Below are 22,925 nucleotides of genomic sequence, written 5' to 3'. Positions count from 1 at the left end.
ACAGAAGAAAAAAGGTTACATGGGGAGGCAGTAACTGCATCCCCAACTGCTCTCCAGCTCCGAGCAAGGAATGCTGGTACTAAACAAAACACTTATCAGGAAATCTGGGATTACAGGATACAGCAACAGTGGCCACAAAAGAATGGAGCCAATCGGAGTCTCAGTTCACAGGCCCACAAAGGATTATACACCCAACAGCAATAGTTAGTTACTCATGAAACTCAGTCATCAGCTGGATAATAACTATCGTAGGATACCTGCCCCAGTGCAGACTGGGACAAGTGTTTTTTCCATAATCAAAACATACATTATCTCTATCCAGCAATTTAAGAATATAAACCTATATTGCATTTTAATTTCTCCAATATTATCTTTATTTTTTTTTTATACTGTCAAAACCCCAGCCTTCCAAACCCCTTAGTGCCATCGAGTTCTGGTGACACATATAAACAACAAGGTCAAAGGCCGAGGCGTTTATGAACGTCACCTGAACCTTAATATGGCAAGAAGGGCCAGATTACTTGTTACATATTTTTTATATTACAGGATTAACTGATTTAGTACTCTAAAAAGTTTCAACCATTTAAGCATCACCTGTTTCGTATTCATTCTTTGCCTGAGATTGCAGATAAATCTGTAAATGTTTTCTTAATGTACCTGTCTCTATTAAAACCAATAAAATGTGACTATAATGAATTGGTAAATATTTTGAGAAATGTGTGTTTCTGTAGAGGATAATGTGGTAATGTTTAAAATGTGTTTTATGCCACACAGAGTATTATTATAACTAGAATGTTAACTGCATTTTATGGAAATTAAAAACAAGTATTCCAAAATATGCATTGATTTTGCAATACATTGACACTAAAGGGCAGATATAACAAGACACAAAGAAAGAAAAGCATCTGCAATGTGATCAATTTCAGTTTTGCAGACATGTTTCTGTATTTACAATGTTTATTTTCACACACTAGAGTATTACTTTAACACTGCATTATTACAAGTTATATTTTAAATGCAAAGTACATTTTATGAAAATTAAAAACAAGTATTACAAAATGTGCGTTTCTTTAGTAAAGCATTGACACTAAAAAGCAGGTTTAACCACGCCATGTAAAGAAAGAAAATAGAGTGCAATGTGGATCAGTGTACGATCTGCAGACATGTTTCTGCATTTACAATGTTTATGTTTACACACTAGTGAGGATTCGTTGGTAGTTGCATATATGTACATTTCAAACTGCACCTCCCTTTGTAGAATTAATTCTTTTCAAAACTTTAATTGTGAACAATGTAAAACGGGCACCCGGTATATCAGTGACAAGAACAAAAACATACTTATGACAGAGAATGGTGCATTCTTTCAGCTGTACTGTGTCAAGAAGCAACTTTAGTTTGATTTTTTTAATTAAAAGCTGAGACTGATACCGCAGTTGGGTTAAATCATCTGTAGCGACCTTGATTTACAGGCCTCAAGAAGCCATCTCCCAAGTTAGTGAGTGGTACAGAGTATATGTGGTAATATCTTTAAATATGAGGAGAGGGTAACGCACATACTTCTGCAAACCTCTACTATGGGATGATAAGTGATATGATCGTGGGTAAGGATATTTATGTTTATTTTGTTTTAAAGGGCACCCTGCAAAAAAACTGCTTACACATGTTTACTTGAAAGAAAATCCAAGCATAGTGATACAACTTCATGAGAAGAGGATTACATAGCAGCGTGGTGAACAGCCATATCTCTAGGCTACATCATTTAAAGACAACAAAGGTATACTACGTCATATTGTTTCCATCTATGACTAATGTTGTGGAGAAGCACTGTGGAGAATTTGAGAATCTGGAGGATAAAGTTCACTGTATTACACGGAACATAGCCATAAGAAAAACAGAAGGTAGACTCAATCAAGATGAAGGATTGCCCTGGATATACACACTCACTAAAGATCTACTTTAAAAATATATATACAATACAGGAGTGCTCAAGAGTAGAGGTAATGGTGATATTAGCAGGAAAGCTCATAGGGGACATTGAAATGCACCGGTTGAGATAAGATGTGCAATAATTTGCTAATCTCCTCTTCCTACAAGAAAGGCTCACGGTAATCATGGCATGGCTAATCTGTAAAATTCCCACCATTAGCCAGTTAATGGTAGATACTAAAATTTGGACTGCATCTTAAGTAGCAGTGTGCAGTAAGCTACACATCAGACAGGAAAAGGAGAATGATATGGGATGCAAGGCTGGAACCGTTATCTTACTTCTCAGAAGAAATGACACTGAAATTTCAACATGTAACAAGATATGTGGGAGTTGAGTTGCCATGGAAGAGAAATCAAAATAAATGGGAGCTATATTAGACTAGTGATCTTTGGACAGGAGCATAAAATTAAATATTCAGACTTCACACATGTATATAGTTTAACAAAAATTAACATAATTTGCAAAACGTAACCATAAGTCCAATTTGGCTGAGATCAGAGCTTGATGATTGGACAACATGATCTGTATTTACCCCCCAAACATCTACTCTTGGTCAATATTTTGGCCATGCATTTCCAAATCTTGCTCCCAAAGGGTGTTTTTGGTTTTCCTCCTATTTGTTTTCGTCTTCATCTCACTTAGATGTCGGTGTACCTGATAATTTATAGTAAGCCAGTGCAAACAAAATGCCTTAAAATGGATGAACCAACTTCTTTAACCTGAGAAGGACAAATGGATAAAGGAAGAAACTTGGAAATACAATTTTCAGGATTACAAGAAGGGATCAGCCAGACAAAGTAATCCAGCCTCTCAGTTTACATGTACAGTTGCCCCTGAGAAGCAGGTCCACACGTCAAGCTGCTAGGCAACAGTTTATCACCTCAAAATGTACATACATTACTTCTCACGGGGTGCCCCATAATAAGCACAGATTATTCAATAAACAGCTCGGCAATTACCTTTCTGAACGGTTCAAGAAAATGTGATGAGAGCACGTGTTTAGATAGATAGTTTCTGTTCTATTGGTCCTTAGACTGAGAAATATGTCTTTCTCATCAAAAAGATACTTAATCCCATTATCCTCCTTTTCCTTCAAATGTGTAGACTTAAGATGAGATTTTCTCGGAGTGATAAATGATTAACTATAAGACGTTTGAAAAAAAAAAAAATTACATTAAAAAAATCGAACTTTAATAAGTTTCAAATGTCTCCTGCATTTGGTAACTACTGAATTCAAGTGTTTTTTTTTCTAACAAAGTTACTTGCCTTGCCCCAGCTCACAGTAGAAATCATAAGTAGGACTTCAAAGCTTGTGGCCTAGAAAGTGCAAACTATACATCAATATTAGGCGTAATGGGGCTACTCAGCACTGCCTCAGAAATACTGCTTTTGCAAACTGTTCGATATGCATAATGAAGACAAGAACATTTTCATGTTTTAATATGGGAATAACGATGGTCCTAATGATGTCTGGAAACACAACACTTCAGATTTCACCTTGGCATTCTGACACTCCCAGCACTGCAGAAATCACACATTCAGCTTTTAGGTTGACTAAGTCGGTGATTAAGTAATACGCTGCACCTGAGGGCATTTCCACTGAGGGCATCTTTGTTTGTAAAAGTGAATCATTTGCTTCACTCATCACAATTACAGCCAGACAGCAGACCACTGGGTTTTGCTTTTAGTATAGGTTAGTTTCTTACCTGATCGGAAACGTTCATCCCTTGAATTGGTAGACCGGGACTTTTGGTGCTTGGAAGCTGCAGTGCTGGTGGTGATCTCCGATGACGTTGGGGTTCTGTTCTCGGCTTGCAGGGAAGGATCTACACCTGAAAGAGAGATCCAGAAACACTTTTGTTCATGTTTGCAAAAATGCCATTTGTTTCCATATATTTCTTTTTTTTTCAGGCTACAGAGATACCCAGACTTCGCAGTAGTGCAGCCACAAAAATCATCAGTTGAACTGTGTCTTGTTAAGGACCATCCGTGAATAAGGAGGAGACCTGGATCGGACAGACGTAAATCTTGTTACTCTTGTTAGCTTTATTCTTGTAAGTCTTGTTATGGTTTATATTAAGAATATTTCCTCTGTCTTGATAGACCATTTGCTCACTTATATACCAAAAAAGGGCATGTAACATGATTGTACTCATTTCATTAGCAACGTTGTAGAAAGCATGTCCTTTGATTAGAGCTGTTGCTGTGGGCTGATCACAACAGCCTATTAAAATGGGAAACAACAAACATTTCACAACTGCATGGGAAATGCTAATCACTGTGGACTTCCAAACACCTCGTAATCACTAGTAATTACCAAAGCCTTCCACTTGGAGCACTACAGATGATGGCCTCTACACCTTAAGACGGTTAACTGCTGATCACTGCAATATTTAAAATTAAAACACTCTTACGGTAACATATCTATGAGGCCCCACAGAGCTTCATAATTCTTCGCATTACGAGATGTGGATGCTGATCATTGTGGCCTTCTTTAATGAGGCAGTATGGCACATCTTCACCACGACCATGCGAAACTGATTTACACATTACCAGGAAGTAGCACTGCTAGTCCTGAACCACCCCTAATGGGGCTGCTGCTGGCCACTATGACTTTCCATACAATAATCAGGGTCTCCTCATCACGAACATCCATACCGGCAAGGAGAGTTACTAATCATCAAAAAACCCACAGGGAACCTGGATGTAACTTGTCTTGTCTCATGACAGGTCACACACAACTATAAAGTCATAGGCTCACTTATTTGCCAAATGCTTTACTGAAATTATCAATTTTTACATACATACCTTTTAGAGTAACATCAGATACAGTTTATCAAAAGCAATTATGAAAAATCATCACTTAAAAAAAAAAAGCTTTTTTGGCATAATGACAGGAAATGTAGTATGCCATTGTACAGATTAGATAGTGATCAAATGAACAAAGGCTAGTGATGGCGACACATCACCAAAGCAATTTCATCATTAACACTACTTAAGTCACACCAACATCCATCCAAAGTATATGTATATATACACACTAATTTGCTGTACTGAGGGTATTGCGGCTTAAGACTGTGAGGTTTGGAAGCGGTTACTTTTTTGTGTGTTTGGCCTGAGCTTTGGAATGCTCTTCTAGTATAGGTACAGCGTCATGTCCAATTTTGATCAACTTAAGGAGAATTTGAAAAAATCTGTTTTGTTAATTTCTTTCTCTGCCCTCTTCCCCATTTCCTTTTTAGAACTCCTAGCCACATGACACCTATGGTTGCAAGCGCACTCTCCAAACAGCTTTAATGCGTATGAACTTAACATGGGAAGAATCAACTTGCAGAAAGCATTTTGTCAAGATGGGAGGCAAGCATTATGCACACAATCCTTTTAATGCAAACTCAGAAGTATAACTTAAAAGCATAATACAAACAAAAGACAGTGAATTCTACCAGAACACATCATGATGCTGCTCCCTTTCCACTGCAGCTCCTCGGATAGCTAAGTGTTCATCCAATGAATAGCACACTATATTTATGATTTCAGAGGATAGATCTGTATAGTTCCTTCTAATCGGCTGAGTGATTAGGAATGAGCTCAGCATGGGTTTTATCACACTTCCCTTGCTTTATTGATTGGTAAATTTAATATTCAACATAGCTGCTACAAAAGATAGCTCTAATTTACAAGGAACGCTTATTTTCCAATATTATTGCACCAAGACCATTTTTTTTAGCAGCATGTATAACCAGTATTTGCTTTCTTTTATAATTTGAAAGACGCGTGATCCTGGCAGAGTGTTGGGCCATTTGAAAACATTGTCAAAGGAGAGGTTTCACTGTCAGTTCTCTGGTAGCAGTTCCACTTGTCATCTATTTCGGCCCACATCACAACTCTAGCACTAATAGTTGGTGATTACACTCCAAGTAGGGGATCTTGGGTCAACTGCGAACATATTCCTCACAAACCAAAATGTAGGCAAAACTTACTCATGATTGCAAGAGACAGGAAATGTGAGGAACTGCCCTGCCTCTGCTAATATAAATCAGCCAATACGCTTTCATTTTCTGCCTTTGGAATAAGGTAATGTACTGGACGGTGGGGATTTCTCCCTTTCTCTTCTCCTGTGACAATTTCTGCTGCTCGAGATTTGTTGCTATTTTGAGTCTAGTTTTTAGGTCGAGCGTAAGCGTACAACCTCAAGTATACATCTCTGTGGGATTAAGGCCATTCTCATGTTGATGATTTGCTTGTTTTAGTGTCCTTTGGAAGTCGTTAATTACTACTGATCAGTTCTGCCTCTTTGTTTCTCCCTTTCTCATTTGATCGTCCCATGGAGCAGTGACTAAGTACAGTATATTTACGCTGTGCAGCTCTCAACTTTATCATCTATTCACCATGCCACATAATTATACTATACAACTCAATCAATCAATCAGTTTTTGTAAAGCGCGGCTACTCACCCATGATGGTCTCAAGGCGCGAAGGGAAGGAGAGGCCTCATCCAAAGAGCCACGCCTTGAGGTTCTTCCTGAAGATGGTGAGCGATGGGCTTTGTTTGAGGTGCAGGAGGAGGTTGTTCCAGCTCTTTGCTGCGATGTAAGTGAAGGGTCGTCCTACGGCAGTGGTTTTACGAATGCGAGGGATGTTGGCCAGGGCCATCTGGGCGGAGCGGAGGGATCTGGCGGGGGTGGAAGGAGACACAGTGTTTCAGGTAGGCTGGTCCTGCGTTATATATAGCCTTGTAAGTGTGAGTGAGAAGCTTGAAGGTGATTTGTTTCTTGACCAGGAGCCAGTGAAGGGTCCTTAGGTGTTGGGAGATGCGTTCTCGGCATGGGATGTCCAGAATGAGTCTAGCGGAGGCGTTCTGGATGAGTTGTAGTTTCTTGATGTTTCTAGGCGACGTGCTGGCATAGAGGGTGTTGCCATAGTCGAGCTTGCTTGTGACTAAGGTGTGGGTGACTGTCCTGCGACAGTCTGCTAGGATTCAACTGAAGGATCTTCAGAAATTTGTGGAGTGTGTGCAAGCAGGAGGAGGCAACAGTTTACCTGGTGGGTCATTGATAGGGAGAAGTCAAGGATGATGCCTAGGTTGTGGGTGTGCTACGTGCAGGAGGGGCACTGAGGGATGTGGACCACCAGGAGTCGTCACAAGCGGAGGTGGCATTTCCAAAGATGATGAGCTCAGTCTTGTCAGAGCTGAGCTTCAGGCAGCTTTCTCTCATCCAGGTGGAGGCGGCTTCCATTCCTGAGTGAAAGTTCCTTTTGGCCTTGTCCGGGTCTTCGGTGAGGGAAATGATGAGTTGTGTCTCATCTGCATATGACACAATGTTGATACCGTGGTTTCGGACGATGGCTGCGAGAGGGGCCAAGTATACACTGAGCAGTGTGGGACCTTGGGGGGACTCTGCAGTTGACTCTTGTGGGTCTTGGTGTGTAGGGAGGGAGCCTGACCCTCTGTGTCCTCCCGGAGCAGAAGGAGTGGATCCATTCCAGGGCTCTTCCGCGGATTCCCATGTCATGGAGTCTGGTGAGTAGAGTGCTGTGACAGATTGTGTCGAAGGCTGCTGAGAGGTCCAGGAGTACGAGTGCTGAGGTGTGGTCGCAGTCTAGGAGTAATCGGATGTTGTTGGTGGCTGCCAGGAGGGCTGTCTCCATGCTGTGGTTGCTGCAGAAGCCGGACTGGGAGCTGTCCAGGGAGTTGTTGGCCTCAATGAAATTCCGAAGTTGTGCGTGGATTACTTTCTCCAGTACTTTGGCAGGGTAGGGTAGCAGCAAGATGGGACGGACATTCTTTAGTTCTGATGGGTCGGCCGAAGGTTTCTTCAGAAGAGGGTGTATTTTGGCATGGTTCCAGTCCTCGGGGAAGGTTCCAGTGTTGATGGGGCAGTTCATTGTGTTTCGGAGTTCAGGGGTAATGGATGCACTAGCTCTGATGTCTGTGTGGTATGGGCTGGGGTTCACGGGGGCTCCGGAGTGGGCACTGTTAATGATGCTGACTGCTTCCTTCCTGGTGAGCATGGACCAGCTGTGGATGGTCTGGGTGGGTTCTGGGTCGTTCACAGGTCCCGGTGCCAGGATTTTTCGAGAGGAAGCTGTCATAGATCTCATGAGACAGCGGGATGCTGGTGGCTTCGGGGGGGGGGTTGAGGGCGTGGGGAGGGGGCGATTTTGAACTCATTGATGACTGAGAAGTCCCTTTGAGTTGTGTGTGGAGGAGTTGATACACTTCCGGGTTGCGTCCTTCCTTGCGTTCTTGATTTTTCTGCAGTGGGTGGTAGTTGCGACTCTGAAGGTGGCGAGCTCTTCGTTAGTTTGGCTGTTCCTCCATTTTTTCTCTAAACGTCTGTGGGTATGCTAGGATTCCTGGAGGTCGGTGGTGAACGAGCTGGCTTTCTTAGGTACGCTTTTGGCCAATGTCAGCCAGAGTTGGCGCATTTGGTGATCCATGCACTGAGATTGCGTGCTGCTGTGTTGGCGTCATCGGTGGGAGGGATTTGGCGACAGATGAGGTGACTTGCTCATTAGTGATTTTGTTCCATTTCCTGTGGAGGGGTCCTGCGGGCGCAGGTGCGGCTGCAGTGACTGTAGAGTGGATGCAACGGTGGTCGGTCCGTACCGAGGTGGAGATGGTCTTGATGGTGATCCGGTTGCTTGAGGTGAAGATAGGGTTCAGTGTGTATCCTGCAATGTGTGTGGGTGCGGAGACCATCTGTCTGAGGCAGACGGTGGTGAGGTTGTCGAGTAGAGCAGTGGTGTTTGGATCAGCGCAGTCCTCGAAATGGAAATTCAGGTTGCCGAGGAGGAGGCAGGCTTCTTATGCCAGGCCCTGGGGGTAGCGGGGTCTACAATGTCATCTATGAAAGTTAGGCGGGGGCCGGGTGGCCTGTACACCAGGGTGCCACGGATGGATGAGTTGTGGTTGGAGTGGACTAGGAAGTGAAGGTGTTCCATGGTAGTGCCTTATTCTTCTGGGACGGCCTTGACACGTAGTGAGGACTTGTGTACGATGGCGAGTTCTCCACCCGCATGGGAGAGCCGGTCCCTCTTTAGGATGCTGTATCCGTCGGGAATGGTGAGGTCTGGTCCCGAGATGGGATTGGTCCAGGTCTCGGTAGGGAAGGCGATGTCTGGTCAGGCAGTTCGATCAAATTCCAGAGTTCGATGGCAGGAGTGGATGTTCAGGAGCAGGCAGTTTATGGGGTTGTGAAGGTTGTTGGTATCTGTGTGTGGAGAGTACCTTCAGCTTGTTGAGGCTGGCGCTGAAGTTGCAGTTCCTGAAGGTGAAAGGTCCATGGGTGTCCTTGGAGACGTCCGGTGTTGAGGCAGAGGAGGGTCTCGGTGTTTTAATGGAGGCAAGCAAGGGAGTGGCTTAACGGCGATCCAGAGTTCCTGGCACTGGGTGCGGTCCGGGCACAGATCGGCTTGCCTTTGGCGCACCAACGGTGGGGCTGCCATTAACAAGGGGAGGGGGTGTTGTCAGCTGGGAGGCGGGAGGGCGGGAAAGGTGATTTACAGTTGGAGGGGGAGGAGCCACAGGGGCGCGGAGGAAAAAACGAGTGAAAAAAGGCAGAAAAAGCAAGAGTGAAAGAGGGCAGAGAGAAAATACTTACATGTGATGGCCTCTAGACCACCAGGGATGAGGCGCAGGGACGAGCCTGCGGGTGGAGTAGGGCCTCTAACTGAGAGTCAGGAGGCTCTCAGTTCGTCCCAGGCAAAATGCAGAGGCAGCAGCAGCCAGAGAAGCTGGGGAGGGCAGCAGACGCTGACCAGACACTACACACCACACAATTCCACAACTAACAATTGCAATACAACCCACATAATTCCACTCCACACCACATACATCCACTACACTCTACGCCAAACCAAAATACATAGGTAAAAGACACTGTAATTTACAACGTCAATAGCTCTAACTCTCACAAACATGAGGGCTATTGCATTGCAAATGCTTGTTGTCTCCCTGTTTCAGCTTCCTTAATCTTTGGCACTCAATCACATTGCAAATTATGCAGGTTGTGGTACAATGCTGGCAGGCAAAGATTCACAGCTGCAGGAGAAAAGAGAGGGAGTGATATTTTTGCATTAATACATACACAGGAACATTTGTTAAAGGGCTCTTCAGGCTAAGTCAAATCAACTGTCGATGTATTTAGATCTCCTGTGCCTCGTGATTGACGTGAACGTGACCATCCTCCAACGCCTGTTCACATTTGCTGATAACACACATCTCATGCATATTCCATGGGACACTAGCCTTTTAGCACTAGATTTACCTCACACTGGTTTCTGAGTAAAGATTTGCAACATATGCCACTCACCCATCAATAGTTAGCAAATCAGGCTAAAAGATATCAATAAATATGAAAACTATAGCTAAGAAAAAACTGGAATTAAATTAGGTTAATCTGTTAAGGCTAGATCCTTTCTTACTTGCCATTTTCATGGACCACTGACCAGCAAAGACCTTCAACACTACTCAAAAATAAATCTCCAATCAATCAATTAATCAGGACTTGTAAATCGCAGCCAATCACCCATGGGGTCTCAAGGTGCTGAATGAAGGCGTGATGCTCAGTCAAAGAGCCAGGTCTTGAGGTCCTTCCTGAACTGCTTCAGTGATTTGGTCTGTCTGAGCTTGAGGGGAAGTGTGTTCCCTGTCCGGGCTGCTAGGTAGGAGAAGGATATTCCTCCTACTCTACTTTTTCGGATCTTGGGGGCGGCTGCAAGGGTGAGCTGGGAGGAACGGAGATGTCTGTTAGGTACGTAGAAGGGGAGGTGGTGGTTGAGGTATGCTGGTCCTATGTTGTGCAGTGCCTTGAAGGTGTGGATCAGGAGTTTGTATGTGATGCACTTGTTGACTTGGAGCCAGTGTAGATCTGAGGTGGGAGGAGATTCGGCTGTGTTGGGGGATGTCCAGGATGAGTCTGGGTGCTGCATTCTGGACTCGTTGTAGTCTTGATTGAAGGTTCTTGGTAATGCTGGCATGTAGTGCATTGCCGCAGTCCAGTTTACTGGTGATGAGTGCATGGGTGACGGTCTTCCTCGTGTTAAGGGGAATCCATTTGAAGATCTTCCGCAAGAGGCAGGGGGGGTGGAAGCTTGATGAGGAGACAGTGTTAACTTGGCAGGTCATCAACAGTGTGGAGTCCAGGATGATGCTCAGGTTGCGCACAGGTGCGTGGGGGCAGAGGCGTTTACCTAGTGCGGTGGGCCACCAGGAGTCGTTCCAGGCAGCAGGGGTGGAGCCAATCATGTGAATCTCTGTCTTGTCCGAGTTGAGCTTGAGGCAGCTGGCCTCCATCCAGGTGGTGACTGCTCTCATCCCACTGCAGAAGTTTCTCTTGGCTTGCGCAGGGTCCTCCGACAGGGAGAGGATCAGTTGGGTCGTCAGCGTAGAAGAATATGTTTAGCTCATGTTGTCATGTTGTCTGGTGATCTTGGCGAGTGGGGCCATGTAGATGTTAAAAAGCGTCGGGCTGAATGAGAATCCTTGGGACATTCTGCAGGAAGTGTCTTTAGGTTCTGATGTGAACGGTGGTAGTCTGACCTTCTGTGTTCTTCTGGTGATCCAGTTCAGGGCTTTGTCTCGGATGGCAACGTCTTGCAGTCTGCCTCAGAGGGTGGAGTGGGAGACTGTGTTAAATGTAGCTGAGAGGTTGAGGAGGATGAGTGTGGCAGTGCCTCCGTGGTCCAGTATGATGCGTATGTCATCAGTAGCCAAGTGGCTACCTGGCAGATATCCAGGACAGGAACTCTGTGTGCTAACGCTATGAAACCAGCAGTTGCTCTGGTTGAATGAGCGCACAAGCCCTCAGGGGGTTGCTTTTTTGCCAAAGCGTAGCACATCTTGAAGAAAAGAAGTACCCATCATGAGATGGTACGTTTTTGCACTGCCTTGCCTTTCTTCACACCTACATATCCAACAAAGAGTTTTTCGTCCACATAGAAATCTTTAGTATGATTGAGATAGAACGCCCACGCTCTTTTTGGATCCAGGCGGTGGAGTCTCTCCTCCTCATGCAAAGGATGTGGAGGTGCATAAAAAGTAGGCAAAGTGATGGACTGGCCTACATGAAAGGTTTAATGTCTTTGGAAAGGAAGGAAGCCTTAGTGCGTAACACCACTTTGTCAGGGTGCACAAACAAAAATGGTAGATTAGTCGATAGAGCCGGAAGCTTACTCACTCTGCGAGCAGAAGTGACGGCAACAAGAAAAACAGTTTTTAAAGTAAGGAGCAGTATGGGACAATTGTTCATCGGCTCAAAGGGAGAACACATTAAGTAAGGACAAAACCGAGGTCCCACTGAGGCATGATAAATGGAGTGGGAGGAAACAAATGGATTCTACTAACAATAAGAGTCTTAAAGAGTGAAGACTGATCAGGCAACCTAAGAAAGGTTGAGATAGCCGATAAATAGCCCTTAAGGGTGCCCAAAGCAGAGCCCTGCGGGGCCAAAGAAAGAATGAACAAAATAACCTCGGAAAGAGGAGCACAGAGAGGATAAACAGATTTGATGGTACACCCGGTCACAAATTTATACCAATGACAGGCGTATACTGTTTTGGTAGAGGGATGCCTTGCTGCCAAGATTACATCACAGACTTCAGGTGGAAGGTCAAAAGCTGTCAACTGCTACTGATCACTCTCCACGCATGAAGGCAGAGATTGGACAGGTTCGGGTAGAGAACCGTCCCCTGCTGCTGCAACAGAAGATCCTCCCGAAGAGGTAGTCTGAGTGGTGGATTGGTGGCCATGTGCATTAGCTCTGGATCCCATGCTCTCCATGCCCAGTCGGGCCACCAAGATTACTTGGTCGGGTTGTTCTTGATCTTCTTGAGAACTCTGGACAGAAGCGGAAAGAAGAAAAGGAGGCCGGAGTTCCACTTGAGACTAAAAGCATCTCTGAGCAACTGCTGCCTTGGAAACTCCAAGCTGCAAACAGCTGACATTAGGCAGTCTCTGCAGAGGCCAACAGATGTCATCAAGGATCTCCCCACTGCTGAAAGAGACCTTGCGTCACCTCCAGATGGAGATGCCATTCGTGTTCGGCTATGCATTGAGGCCGAGTTCGTCTGCTCTGGCGTTCAGAGAACCTGCCAGATGTTGATCCACCAGGGTGATGTCCTGATGTGACAGCCATATCCAAAGGAATAGCGCCTCCTGACACAGGGTTCAGGACCCTACTGCGCCCTGTTTTTTTGCAGTACCATATGGCAATAGTGTTGTCCGTGAACACTTGCACTACTTTCCCTTTGAGAGAGAGAAGAAATGCTTTCAACGCAAGCCTGGAGGTCCAGAAGACTGATGTGGAGCCCAGACTGCGCCAGAGACCAGAGGCCTCTGATCCCCACCTCTCCCATGTGGCCGTCCCATCCCAGAAGTGGCCTGTCTGTTACTATGGGTAGATCTGGTTGGGGAAGGGAGAGGGATCTGCCGTTGACCCAATGCCGATTCGAAAGCCACCACTGCAGGTCTTTCGCAGTTCCCTCCGTGATCTGGACTATGTCGGAGAGATTTACCAGATGCTGTGCCCACTGGAACTTCAAGTCCCACTGAAGAGCCCGCATATGCCATCTGGCAGGTGTCACTAGCAGGATGCAGGAGGCCATGAGGCCCAGCAGCCTAAAAATCAGTCTCACGGAAACCCAAGATAGAGGCTGAAAGATTGTAATCACAGCCTGAATATCCTGGACTCGCTTTGCGGGAGGATAGGCCAGAAATTGTACTGTGTCCAGAACAGGTCCTATGAAAGGGAGTGTCTGAGAGGGAGTCATGTATGACTTCGGCATGTTTATATTAAACGCCAGCGTGTGCAGGAGGTTCACCGTAGTCTGAAGGTGGGAGACTACTTTCGGGGGTGAGTCCGCCTTCAACAGCCAGTCGTCAAGGCAGGGGAAGACTGAAACCTGCAACCTGCGCAGATGAGCTGCAACCACCGCCATCACTTTTGTGAACACCCGAGGAGCGCTAGCAAGGCCGAAGGGGAGCACGGTAAATTGAAAGTGCTTGTGAACTACCACGAATCAAAGGTAACGTCAGTGTAAAAGCAGCATCGGAATATGGAATAAAGCGTCCTGCAAGTCCAACTCTACCATCCAGTCTTCTGGGTCCAAGGCAGAAAGGACCAGAGCCAGGGCGAGCATTTTGAATTTCTCCTTCTAGAGGAAGAGACTGAGGGATAGGACGTAAACCCTTGTCTTTTTTGGGCACTAGGAAGTAGCGGGAATAACAACCATGACCTACTTCTGGCGCAGGGAACCTCTCTATGGCTCCCTTGGCCAAGAGTGTTGCAACTTCCTGGCAGAGAAGCGCCAAAGGATCCTGAGGAAACGGCTGAATGATGGAGGCATGGCTGGTGGGGCTGATTCGAAGGGGAGGGAGTAGCCCCTTTGAACGATCTGCAAAACCCACCTGTCCATAGTGATGGATTCCCAGTGGGGCAGGTGATGGTGAATCATGCCGCCAACTAGACTAGAGTGAGGGGACGGACTAGGAGGGTTTGGAGGCTGCAGCAGGGGCTGGGGTGGACTGGGCAGACCACATGGGATTCCACATCCCCGGCCACGCTGCGGCTGAACAGCATGAGTGGCAAGGTGGTTGGGAAAGGAACGAGACAGGGAGCCCCTTCTGTGGCCATGAAAGTGGTGAAAGGTGGACTGTTGAGGACGAGGGGCAGTGGAAAGGCCGAGGGACCAAGCCGTAGCCCGGGAGTCCTTGAACCTCTCCAGTGTCGTACCCGCCTTGTCTCCAAAGAGACGGGAGCCATCAAAGAGCATGTCCATAAGAGTCTGTTGGACATTCCCTGAAAAACCAGATGTACGTAACCAGGCGTGGCACCTCAAGGCCACAGTCGTCGCAATCGATCTACCCAGAGAGTCGGTCGTGTACAGCCCACATAGGATAGTGAACTTTGTCGCGTCTCTCCCATTAGTGCCAGGTTGGGAGACGATAGCACGGGCCTCCTCTGGTATCTGCGGCATAACTTGCACGACCGTATCCTAAAGAGAGCGAGTATAAAGGCCCAAAAGGCATGCAGTGTTCACTGACCGCAGCGCAAGACTGGAGGAAGAAAATATCTTCTTCCCAAATTGTTCCATCCTTTTTGATTCCCAATCCAGAGGTGCGGAAGGGAAGGTGACCGAAGATGAGGATGCAAGGATGACCAGGCTCTCAGGCGTGGGGTGTTGGGACAGGAATTTAGGGTATTTCGGGGTGGGTCGATGGCGGCGTGAGATTGTCCTGTTCACAGGAGCCCCTGTGTTGGGTCTGGACCAAGTACCCAAAAGGACATCAGTGAGGGCTTTATTGACTGGAACAAGAGGCTCAGATGTGAAAGCCCCTGGTTGAAGCACCTCCTTCAGGAGATTAGACCTGACCTAAACAGTAGGCAGCTCAAGGACGAGGACCTTAGCTGCCCTACTAACGACCATGGATTAAGTTTCTCCCTCCGCCGTAGCCACGGTAGGAGGAGACAGCATGCCAGTGTCTGGAGAGATAGCCAGACCACTGGCCTCTCCAAACTCCTGTGCCCAGTCCAAGTTAGGGCCATCCTGGTATTCATAAGGGTGCAGGGTCCCCTCCAATCCTTCCCCGAATTCGAACCTATAAGAATAAAGGTTGAATAGGCCCCATCAAAGAAGGAGGCGGCGGTGGCCGACGCCATTCCGACTAGTCGGGGATCGGGTCGATGGTGGGCACCACCGACGTCGGGAGCGTCGACAATCGAACCGGTGCCGGGAAAGGTCACGATGGTACAACTGACACCGGTGCAGATCCAAGAGCGGATTCGGAGGGGACTTCGGTGGTCAGAGGCGTGGAATCTGACGGCCCCCCAACCAAAACCCCTGGGCCCAAAGGCACCGTAGCAGGGTCGGACTGCTAAAAAATGAGACGTATGGCCTCATAAAATTCCTTCAATTGGGCAGGGGTTGCCCCGGCTCCCGGAAACTAAGGGAGGCGTGGAACAGACCCAAAAGCAGGCTCCAAAGACGGAGGCCTCGAGCGTCAACGCTCCTCCCACGTAACATCAGCTGAGCGACAGGGTGAAGTCGAAGGATGACAGGATTTTTTTTTTACTTCTTTTTACTTTGACCAGAAGACTTCGAAGATGACGAGTGGTGATGGCTCCGCAACCAGTCTTGAGACCATCCCCTCGAGCGAGACCTGGACCTATGCGGAGTAAGTTACTGTTTACAGGGTAGAGATCACCCTGAATCTTACTTTAGATCCTGGCTGAAGAAGGCCCTCTATGACTTTGAGTCCTCTGCGGTAGTGGGAACAAGAGATACCCGTAACCTAAGCAACTGAACTGAGGATCCTTCCGTCTACCCAAAAAAGGACAGCAGCAAAAAATGAACAGACAAAGCCTTCCAATTAGAACTATTTTGAGATAGGACTGTGGAGGTGAACAGCTATGGTATGCAAATCAAAACCATTGTGAACCACCTGAAAAAATGCAGTCACACCATGTTACAACCAATGGTACATAGGAAACTAGAGTCATGACCTCCACATTGTAATAATAATAATATAAAACCAGTTTACTGTCCTTGACTCTATTATTATAATTAAGGGCTAGCCCCAAAAGAACAGTCACAACCGCCCTGCTACAACCATGTAGGGCTCATTCTCACCACCCAGGGCTTCAGATGGCAAAGGAATGTGTCCTGCAAATTATTTAACAAGATTATGGCAAACCTACTCCTACCATTGACAGGTGCTTAAACAGTGCTGCTTTTAACATTTAAAGGTCAGTAGACAAAGGGGTTTCTGACAGCCTCTAACCTTCAGATTAGGTCCCTCGGGATAGCTGAGACATTTGCCAAGCACCTATGCACTTTTTTATTTTATGCAAAACAACTTGCGAAAGACAGTTTTCACTGTTGGGGTAGCCTGTTGGAAGTTAGAATAGAGGGAAAATGACAGGGAGTAAAAAGAGGGTAAAATGTTGTATTGTTAAAGTCAAAGCTATATCCTCATTGCTGTGACTAGGGCCATCTTGAGGCCAAGATGGAATCTGATGTTGTATATGCTAGAATGCAGTTGTTCCAGATGTTGGCAGTGGGGTTGGAGAAGGCATTCACACCATACCTGAGACTATAATACATTATTTTCTGCTCTCACTATTCAATTTGCAATCCCTGCGTAGCATTGGAACTGTAGGTTTCATCTGTGTCAAATACAGGTCTTTTCAGAGACAGGCAGTATACTTTTCAACACAAAAAAGCTGTATTTACTGTAAAACCAAAGGTCTGGAAATAATGACACCAGCAGATGAAGGTCAAGTTTCTATTAGACAATCAGGGCTGTGCTATGACACACAATTCAGGTCATGAAAGATCAGACAATACCAAATCCTTCATAAGACAAATGTTATTGTTTTTGTAATTTAAATAATGCAATTCAATGTCTGTGATGATTTATTAAGTTCGTTAGTCTGATAATTGGTAAAAGAAAATATGTAAGTCCTCAAACAGTAAAAAAAAAAGCCCCCAAAAGGAAGAAGCACTCAAACTGCAAGTTAATTACAGGAGCCACTTGACATCCATTGCTACACTGGGATATGGTCATTGGACCCCCTCTAAAATTTAAGCAATGTGAATATAGTGATGGAAATCCATTATGTTTAGTCCAGAAGAACAGTGGATGCTGGTGGATGGTCCAGCTGTAATTTGGAGGTCGGGAAAGTTCAACTAAGTAATTAGTTGGTTATGTTCATCTTTCATATTCAAAGTTACATTATCCCTTACTACAAAACGCCACAGTGTGTGCCACAAATATTTATAGAAAAAGTAACGACAAGCTGTAATTTTTGTGCCACAATAATCAGTTACCAGGATGTGTTAATCAGGCTCATAATGGAACAATCAGGGTAAACTTTGAATTTCCAAAATTGTACCCAAAACAATGAGTAGTTGTCCTGTTGACGTTCCTAATTTGGCACAATTTCTTTCACAGATTTCAAACCAAAATGTAACAGGTTCCACATAAAGGTCCACCCCCTCAGAAAGGCTCGAGAACATCTGGTTCAATTTAAATGGAGTCCACCTAAAACAAGTTTTGTAAATATGTTCCATGGTCTGGATACAAGGGGGTAAGTTAGTGGCTTGTTGTCACATTGCTTCCATGAATCAGCTCAACTATCCATTGACGTCCCATTTTGGGGTAAGTGGCAATTTCTCCTATGATCAACGAGTCAGACAGGTTTCCATCATTAGGGCATCTGGTGCCTATTAGCACACAGTTCAAAGAGATTCTTGTAAATAATCAGTTTCCCTGCTGATAAGTAGAGTTAAATAATACTGTGAGACAGACATTAACTTAAATAATGAACAGCCTCCAAACTTTTAGGTACACATATACCCCAATATGCTGTATGCCACTACACTATACACCACTCCACTATAAGCTACTTCACTGTAAGCCACTGCAGTATACACCACTCAACTGTACGCAATTCTACTATACTCTATTCCAAGCTACACCACTCCACACTATTCCACTATAATCCCCGACACTCTACTTTACTCTATTCCATTTCGCTGTATGGCACTACAATGTACGCTACTCCATTGTACACCACTCGACTGTACGCCATTCCATTCTACACTACTCCCTTGGATGACTAGCAGCTCCGCGACACTCAACTATATCCTATTCCTCTCTATTCACCTTCACAGTACGCCTCTGCAGTATTCACAACTCCACTGTACGTAACTCCACTGGACGCCAATCCAGTCTATGCCACTCCACTGTATGCTATTCCACTATACAATCTTACACTGTATAGCACTCTACTGTATACCAGTTAGATGTATGCCGAAAGACACAATGCCACTCCATTCCACACTATGGCATTGGGTGGCTCTCCTTTGTACGCCATTCCACTATATGGTATTCCTCTTTATCACACTGCACTGTATACCACTCCAGTCTATGTCAACTCACTGTATCCCACTCCACTGTAAGCTACTCCACTGCAAGCCACTCCAGTGTACTCTATTCCAGTGTATGGCAATACACTCTACGACACTCCGGTGTACGCTATTCCACTTTTATGGTAATCCACTCTTCTACACACCACTGTCTGCTATTAGATTGTACGATATTCCATTGAACGCTACTCAATTGTATGGGACTCCACTTCATGCCCCTAAGATGTATGCCACTGCAATCTACGGGGCTTTACTGTATGACACTCTGCTCCACCCTCTAGAACTGCACTCTATAAAACTATATTTTATGCTGCAATGCACTGAATGGCACTCTGAGACTCTACTTCACTAATCCACGTACATTCCACTGTCTAACTACACTGTTCAATCTATGCCCGTACACTTGATTGTACAAAACTGTATTCCACTAAACAATACTTTCCCATACTCAATGCAACACTCCACGAGACGCCACTCCAATTTATGAGTTTACTCGACTATACGCTATGCAACTACACTATAGTCCACTCCATGCCACTGAACTCTATGACATGCTAATACATTGTATTATACTTTACTTCCTACTGTTAAGCAACTCCACTGAACTCTACTCCACTATACTTCATAGTATGAGCTTTTACCTCTCTCTATGCCACTGTCCAATCATCCACTCTATGCAGTTTCACTGTACAATACACTACTGTTCTCTGTACAACTCCACCCTACAACACTATACTACACTGTTTGGAACTCTACCCAACTACATTCTACTACACTGCAGTCAATTCCACTATATAATACTACACTCTACAACACTCGACTGTATGACACTCTCCTTCATTTTATTGTACGACACTCCAATTAACGAGATCTTAATGAAAATACTACGATTTGAAAGACATTTTTATTATAAAGATAAAAACTATTGAACTGCCATGAAGAAAACAAAAGGTAGCGATAAGTGATAGTTAGGGAGACTTTATTTATTCTTTCCCTACAACCATATTTAAACTACACAAATATTAGAAATGCTAAAGTTACAATTATAACAGACTTAGAATTTACACACCACTTTTTAAATTACTGCAAGTCGCGCATCAACGTACATAGCACATGTCCATCACAACTTGGTTGGCCAGCTTCCCTGATAATCAACTTTGAGGTTTTAACTAAAAAAAAACAAAAAAGGGAAAAGCAGCCATGGGAGTCGGGTGGGGGTGATCAGTGGACGGGGCATTGCAACAGGAGGTGCAAGGGAGAAAGCAGCCACAGGGGGAGGCGGTGGGGGAACAGAGAAAGCAAACACGATAGAAAAAGCAGTTACAAGGTTGGGAGAGGGGCTGATCTGTGGACGGGGCACCAACAGGAGCTGGAAAGGAGCAAGCAGTGACAGAAGGGAGAAGGGTGGGTGTAAGGAAATACCTCCTTGGCATGGTTACCCCCTGACTTTTTGCCTTTGCTGATGCTAAGTTATGATTTGAAAGTGTGCTGAGGCCTGCTAACCAGGCCCCAGCACCAGTGTTCTTTCCCTAACCTGTACTTTTGTTTCCACAATTGGCACACCCTGGCATCCAGGTAAGTCCCTTGCAACTGGTACCCCTGGTACCAAGGGCCCTGATGCCAGGGAAGGTCTCTAAGGGCTGCAGCATATCTTATGCCACCCTGGGGACCCCTCACTCAGCACAGACACACTGCTTGCCAGCTTGTGTGTGCTAGTTGGGATAAAACGACTAAGTCGACATGGCACTCCTCTCAGGGTGCCATGCCAACCTCACACTGCCTATGCAGTATAGAAAAGTCACCCCTCTAGCAGGCCTTACAGCCCTAAGGCAGGGTGCACTATACCATAGGTGAGGGCATAAGTACATGAGCACTATGCCCCTACAGTGTCTAAGCAAAACCTTAGACATTGTAAGTGCAGGGTAGCCATAAGAGTATATGGTCTGGGAGTCTGTCATGCACGAACTCCACAGCACCATAACGGCTACACTGAAAACGGTGAAGTTTGGTATCAAACTTCTCAGCACAATAAATGCACACTGATGCCAGTGTACATTTTATTGTAACATACACCCCAGAGGACACCTTAGAGGTGCCCCCTGAAACCTTAACCGACTATCCGTGTAGGCTGACTGGTTTTAGCAGCCTGCCACACACTAGACATGTTGCTGGCCACATGGGGAGAGTGCCTTTGTCACTCTGTGGCTAGTAACAAAGCCTGTACTGGGTGGAGGTGCTTCACACCTCCCCTGCAGGAACTGTAACACCTGGCGGTTCACCCCCTTGTTACAGCACCCCAGGGCACTCCAGCTAGTGGAGTTGCCCGCCCCCTCCACTTTTGGCGGCAAGGCCGGAGGAGATAATGAGAAAAACAAGGAGGAGTCACTGGCCAGTCAGGACAGCCCCTAAGGTGTCCTGAGCTGAGGTGACTAACTTTTAGAAATCCTCCATCTTGCAGATGGAGGATTCCCCCAATAGGATTAGGGATGTGCCCCCTCCCCTCAGGGAGGAGGCACAAAGAGGGTGTAGCCACCCTCAGGGCTAGTAGCCATTGGCTACTAACCCCCCAGACATAAACACACCCCTAAATTTAGTATTTAGGGGCTCCCCAGAACCTAGGAACCCAGATTCCTGCAACCTAAGAAGAAGAGGACTGCTGAACTGAAAACCTGCAGAGAAGACTGAGACACCAACTGCTTTGGCCCCAGCTCTACCGGCCTGTCTCCCCACTTCTAAAGACACTGCTCCAGCGACGCATTCCCAGGGTCCAGCAACCTCTGAAGCCTCAGAGGACTACCCTGCATCTAGAAGGACCAAGAACTCCCGAGGACAGCGGCTCTGTTCCCCAAAGTCTGCGACTTTGCAACAAAGAAGCAACTTTAAAACAACACACGTTTCCTGCCGGAAGCGTGAGACTTTGCACTCTGCACCCGACGCCCCCGGCTCGACTTGTGGAGAACAAACACCACAGGGAGGACTCCCCGGCGACTACGAGACCGTGAGTAGCCAGAGTTGACCCCCCCCTGAGCCCCCACAGCGACGCCTGCAGAGGGAATCCTGAAGCTCCACCTGACCGCGACTGCCTGCTTCAAAGACCCGACGCCTGGTAAAGACACTGCACCCGCAGCCCCCAGGACCTGAAGGATCCGACCTCCAGTGCAGGAGCGGCCCCCAGGTGGCCCTCTCCCTTGCCCAGGTGGTGGCTACCCCGAGGAGCCCCCCCCCCCTTGCCTGCATCGCTGAAGAGACCCCTTGGTCTCCCATTGATTTCTATTGCGAACCCGACGTCTGTTTGCACACTGCACCCAGCCGCCCCCGTGCTGCTCAGGGTGTACTTTCTGTGTGGACTTGTGTCTCCCCCCGGTGCCCTACAAAACCCCCCTGGTCTGCCCGCCAAAGACGCGGGTACTTACCTGCTGGCAGACTGGAACCGGGGCACCCCCTTCTCCATTGAAGCCTATGTGTTTTGGGCACCACTTTGACCTCTGCACCTGACCGGCCCTGAACTGCTGGTGTGGTAACTTTGGGGTTGCTCTGAACCCCCAACGGTGGGCTACCTTGGACCCAAACTTGAACCCCGCAGGTGGTTTACTTACCTGCAAAAACTAACAAACACTTACCTCCCCCAGGAACTGTTGAAAATTGCACTGTCTAGTTTTAAAATAGCTATATGTCATTTATGTGAAAACTGTATATGCTATTTTGCTAATTCAAAGTTCCTAAAGTTCCTACATGAAATACCTTTCATTTGAAGTATTACTTGTAAATCTTGAACCTGTGGTTCTCAAAATAAACTAAGAAAATATATTTTTCTATATAAAAACCTATTGGCCTGGAATTGTCTTTGAGTGTGTGTTCCCCATTTATTGACTGTGTGTGTACAAAAAATGCTTAACACTACCCTCTGATAAGCCTACTGCTCGACCATACTACCACAAAATAGAGCATTAGAATTATCTCTTTTTGCCACTATCTTACCTCTAAGGGGAACCCTTGGACTCTGTGC

General features: G+C 46.0%; 1 protein-coding gene across 1 annotated transcript in view; it reads right to left on the bottom strand.

Moving 5' to 3' along the window:
• DIP2A (disco interacting protein 2 homolog A) overlaps positions 1-22,925 on the bottom strand; it is a 637,392-nt gene that overhangs the window by 503,146 nt on the left and 111,321 nt on the right. The window contains exon 3 of the mRNA XM_069225498.1: positions 3,694-3,819. Coding sequence (XP_069081599.1) covers positions 3,694-3,819 — 126 coding nt within the window. The remainder of the gene's footprint in view (positions 1-3,693; positions 3,820-22,925) is intronic.

This window comes from Pleurodeles waltl, chromosome 3_1, assembly GCF_031143425.1.
Source record: "Pleurodeles waltl isolate 20211129_DDA chromosome 3_1, aPleWal1.hap1.20221129, whole genome shotgun sequence".
Taxonomy (NCBI): domain Eukaryota; kingdom Metazoa; phylum Chordata; class Amphibia; order Caudata; family Salamandridae; genus Pleurodeles; species Pleurodeles waltl.
Note: the sequence above shows the minus strand (reverse complement) of the source record. Positions and strands in the feature narration are given on the sequence as shown.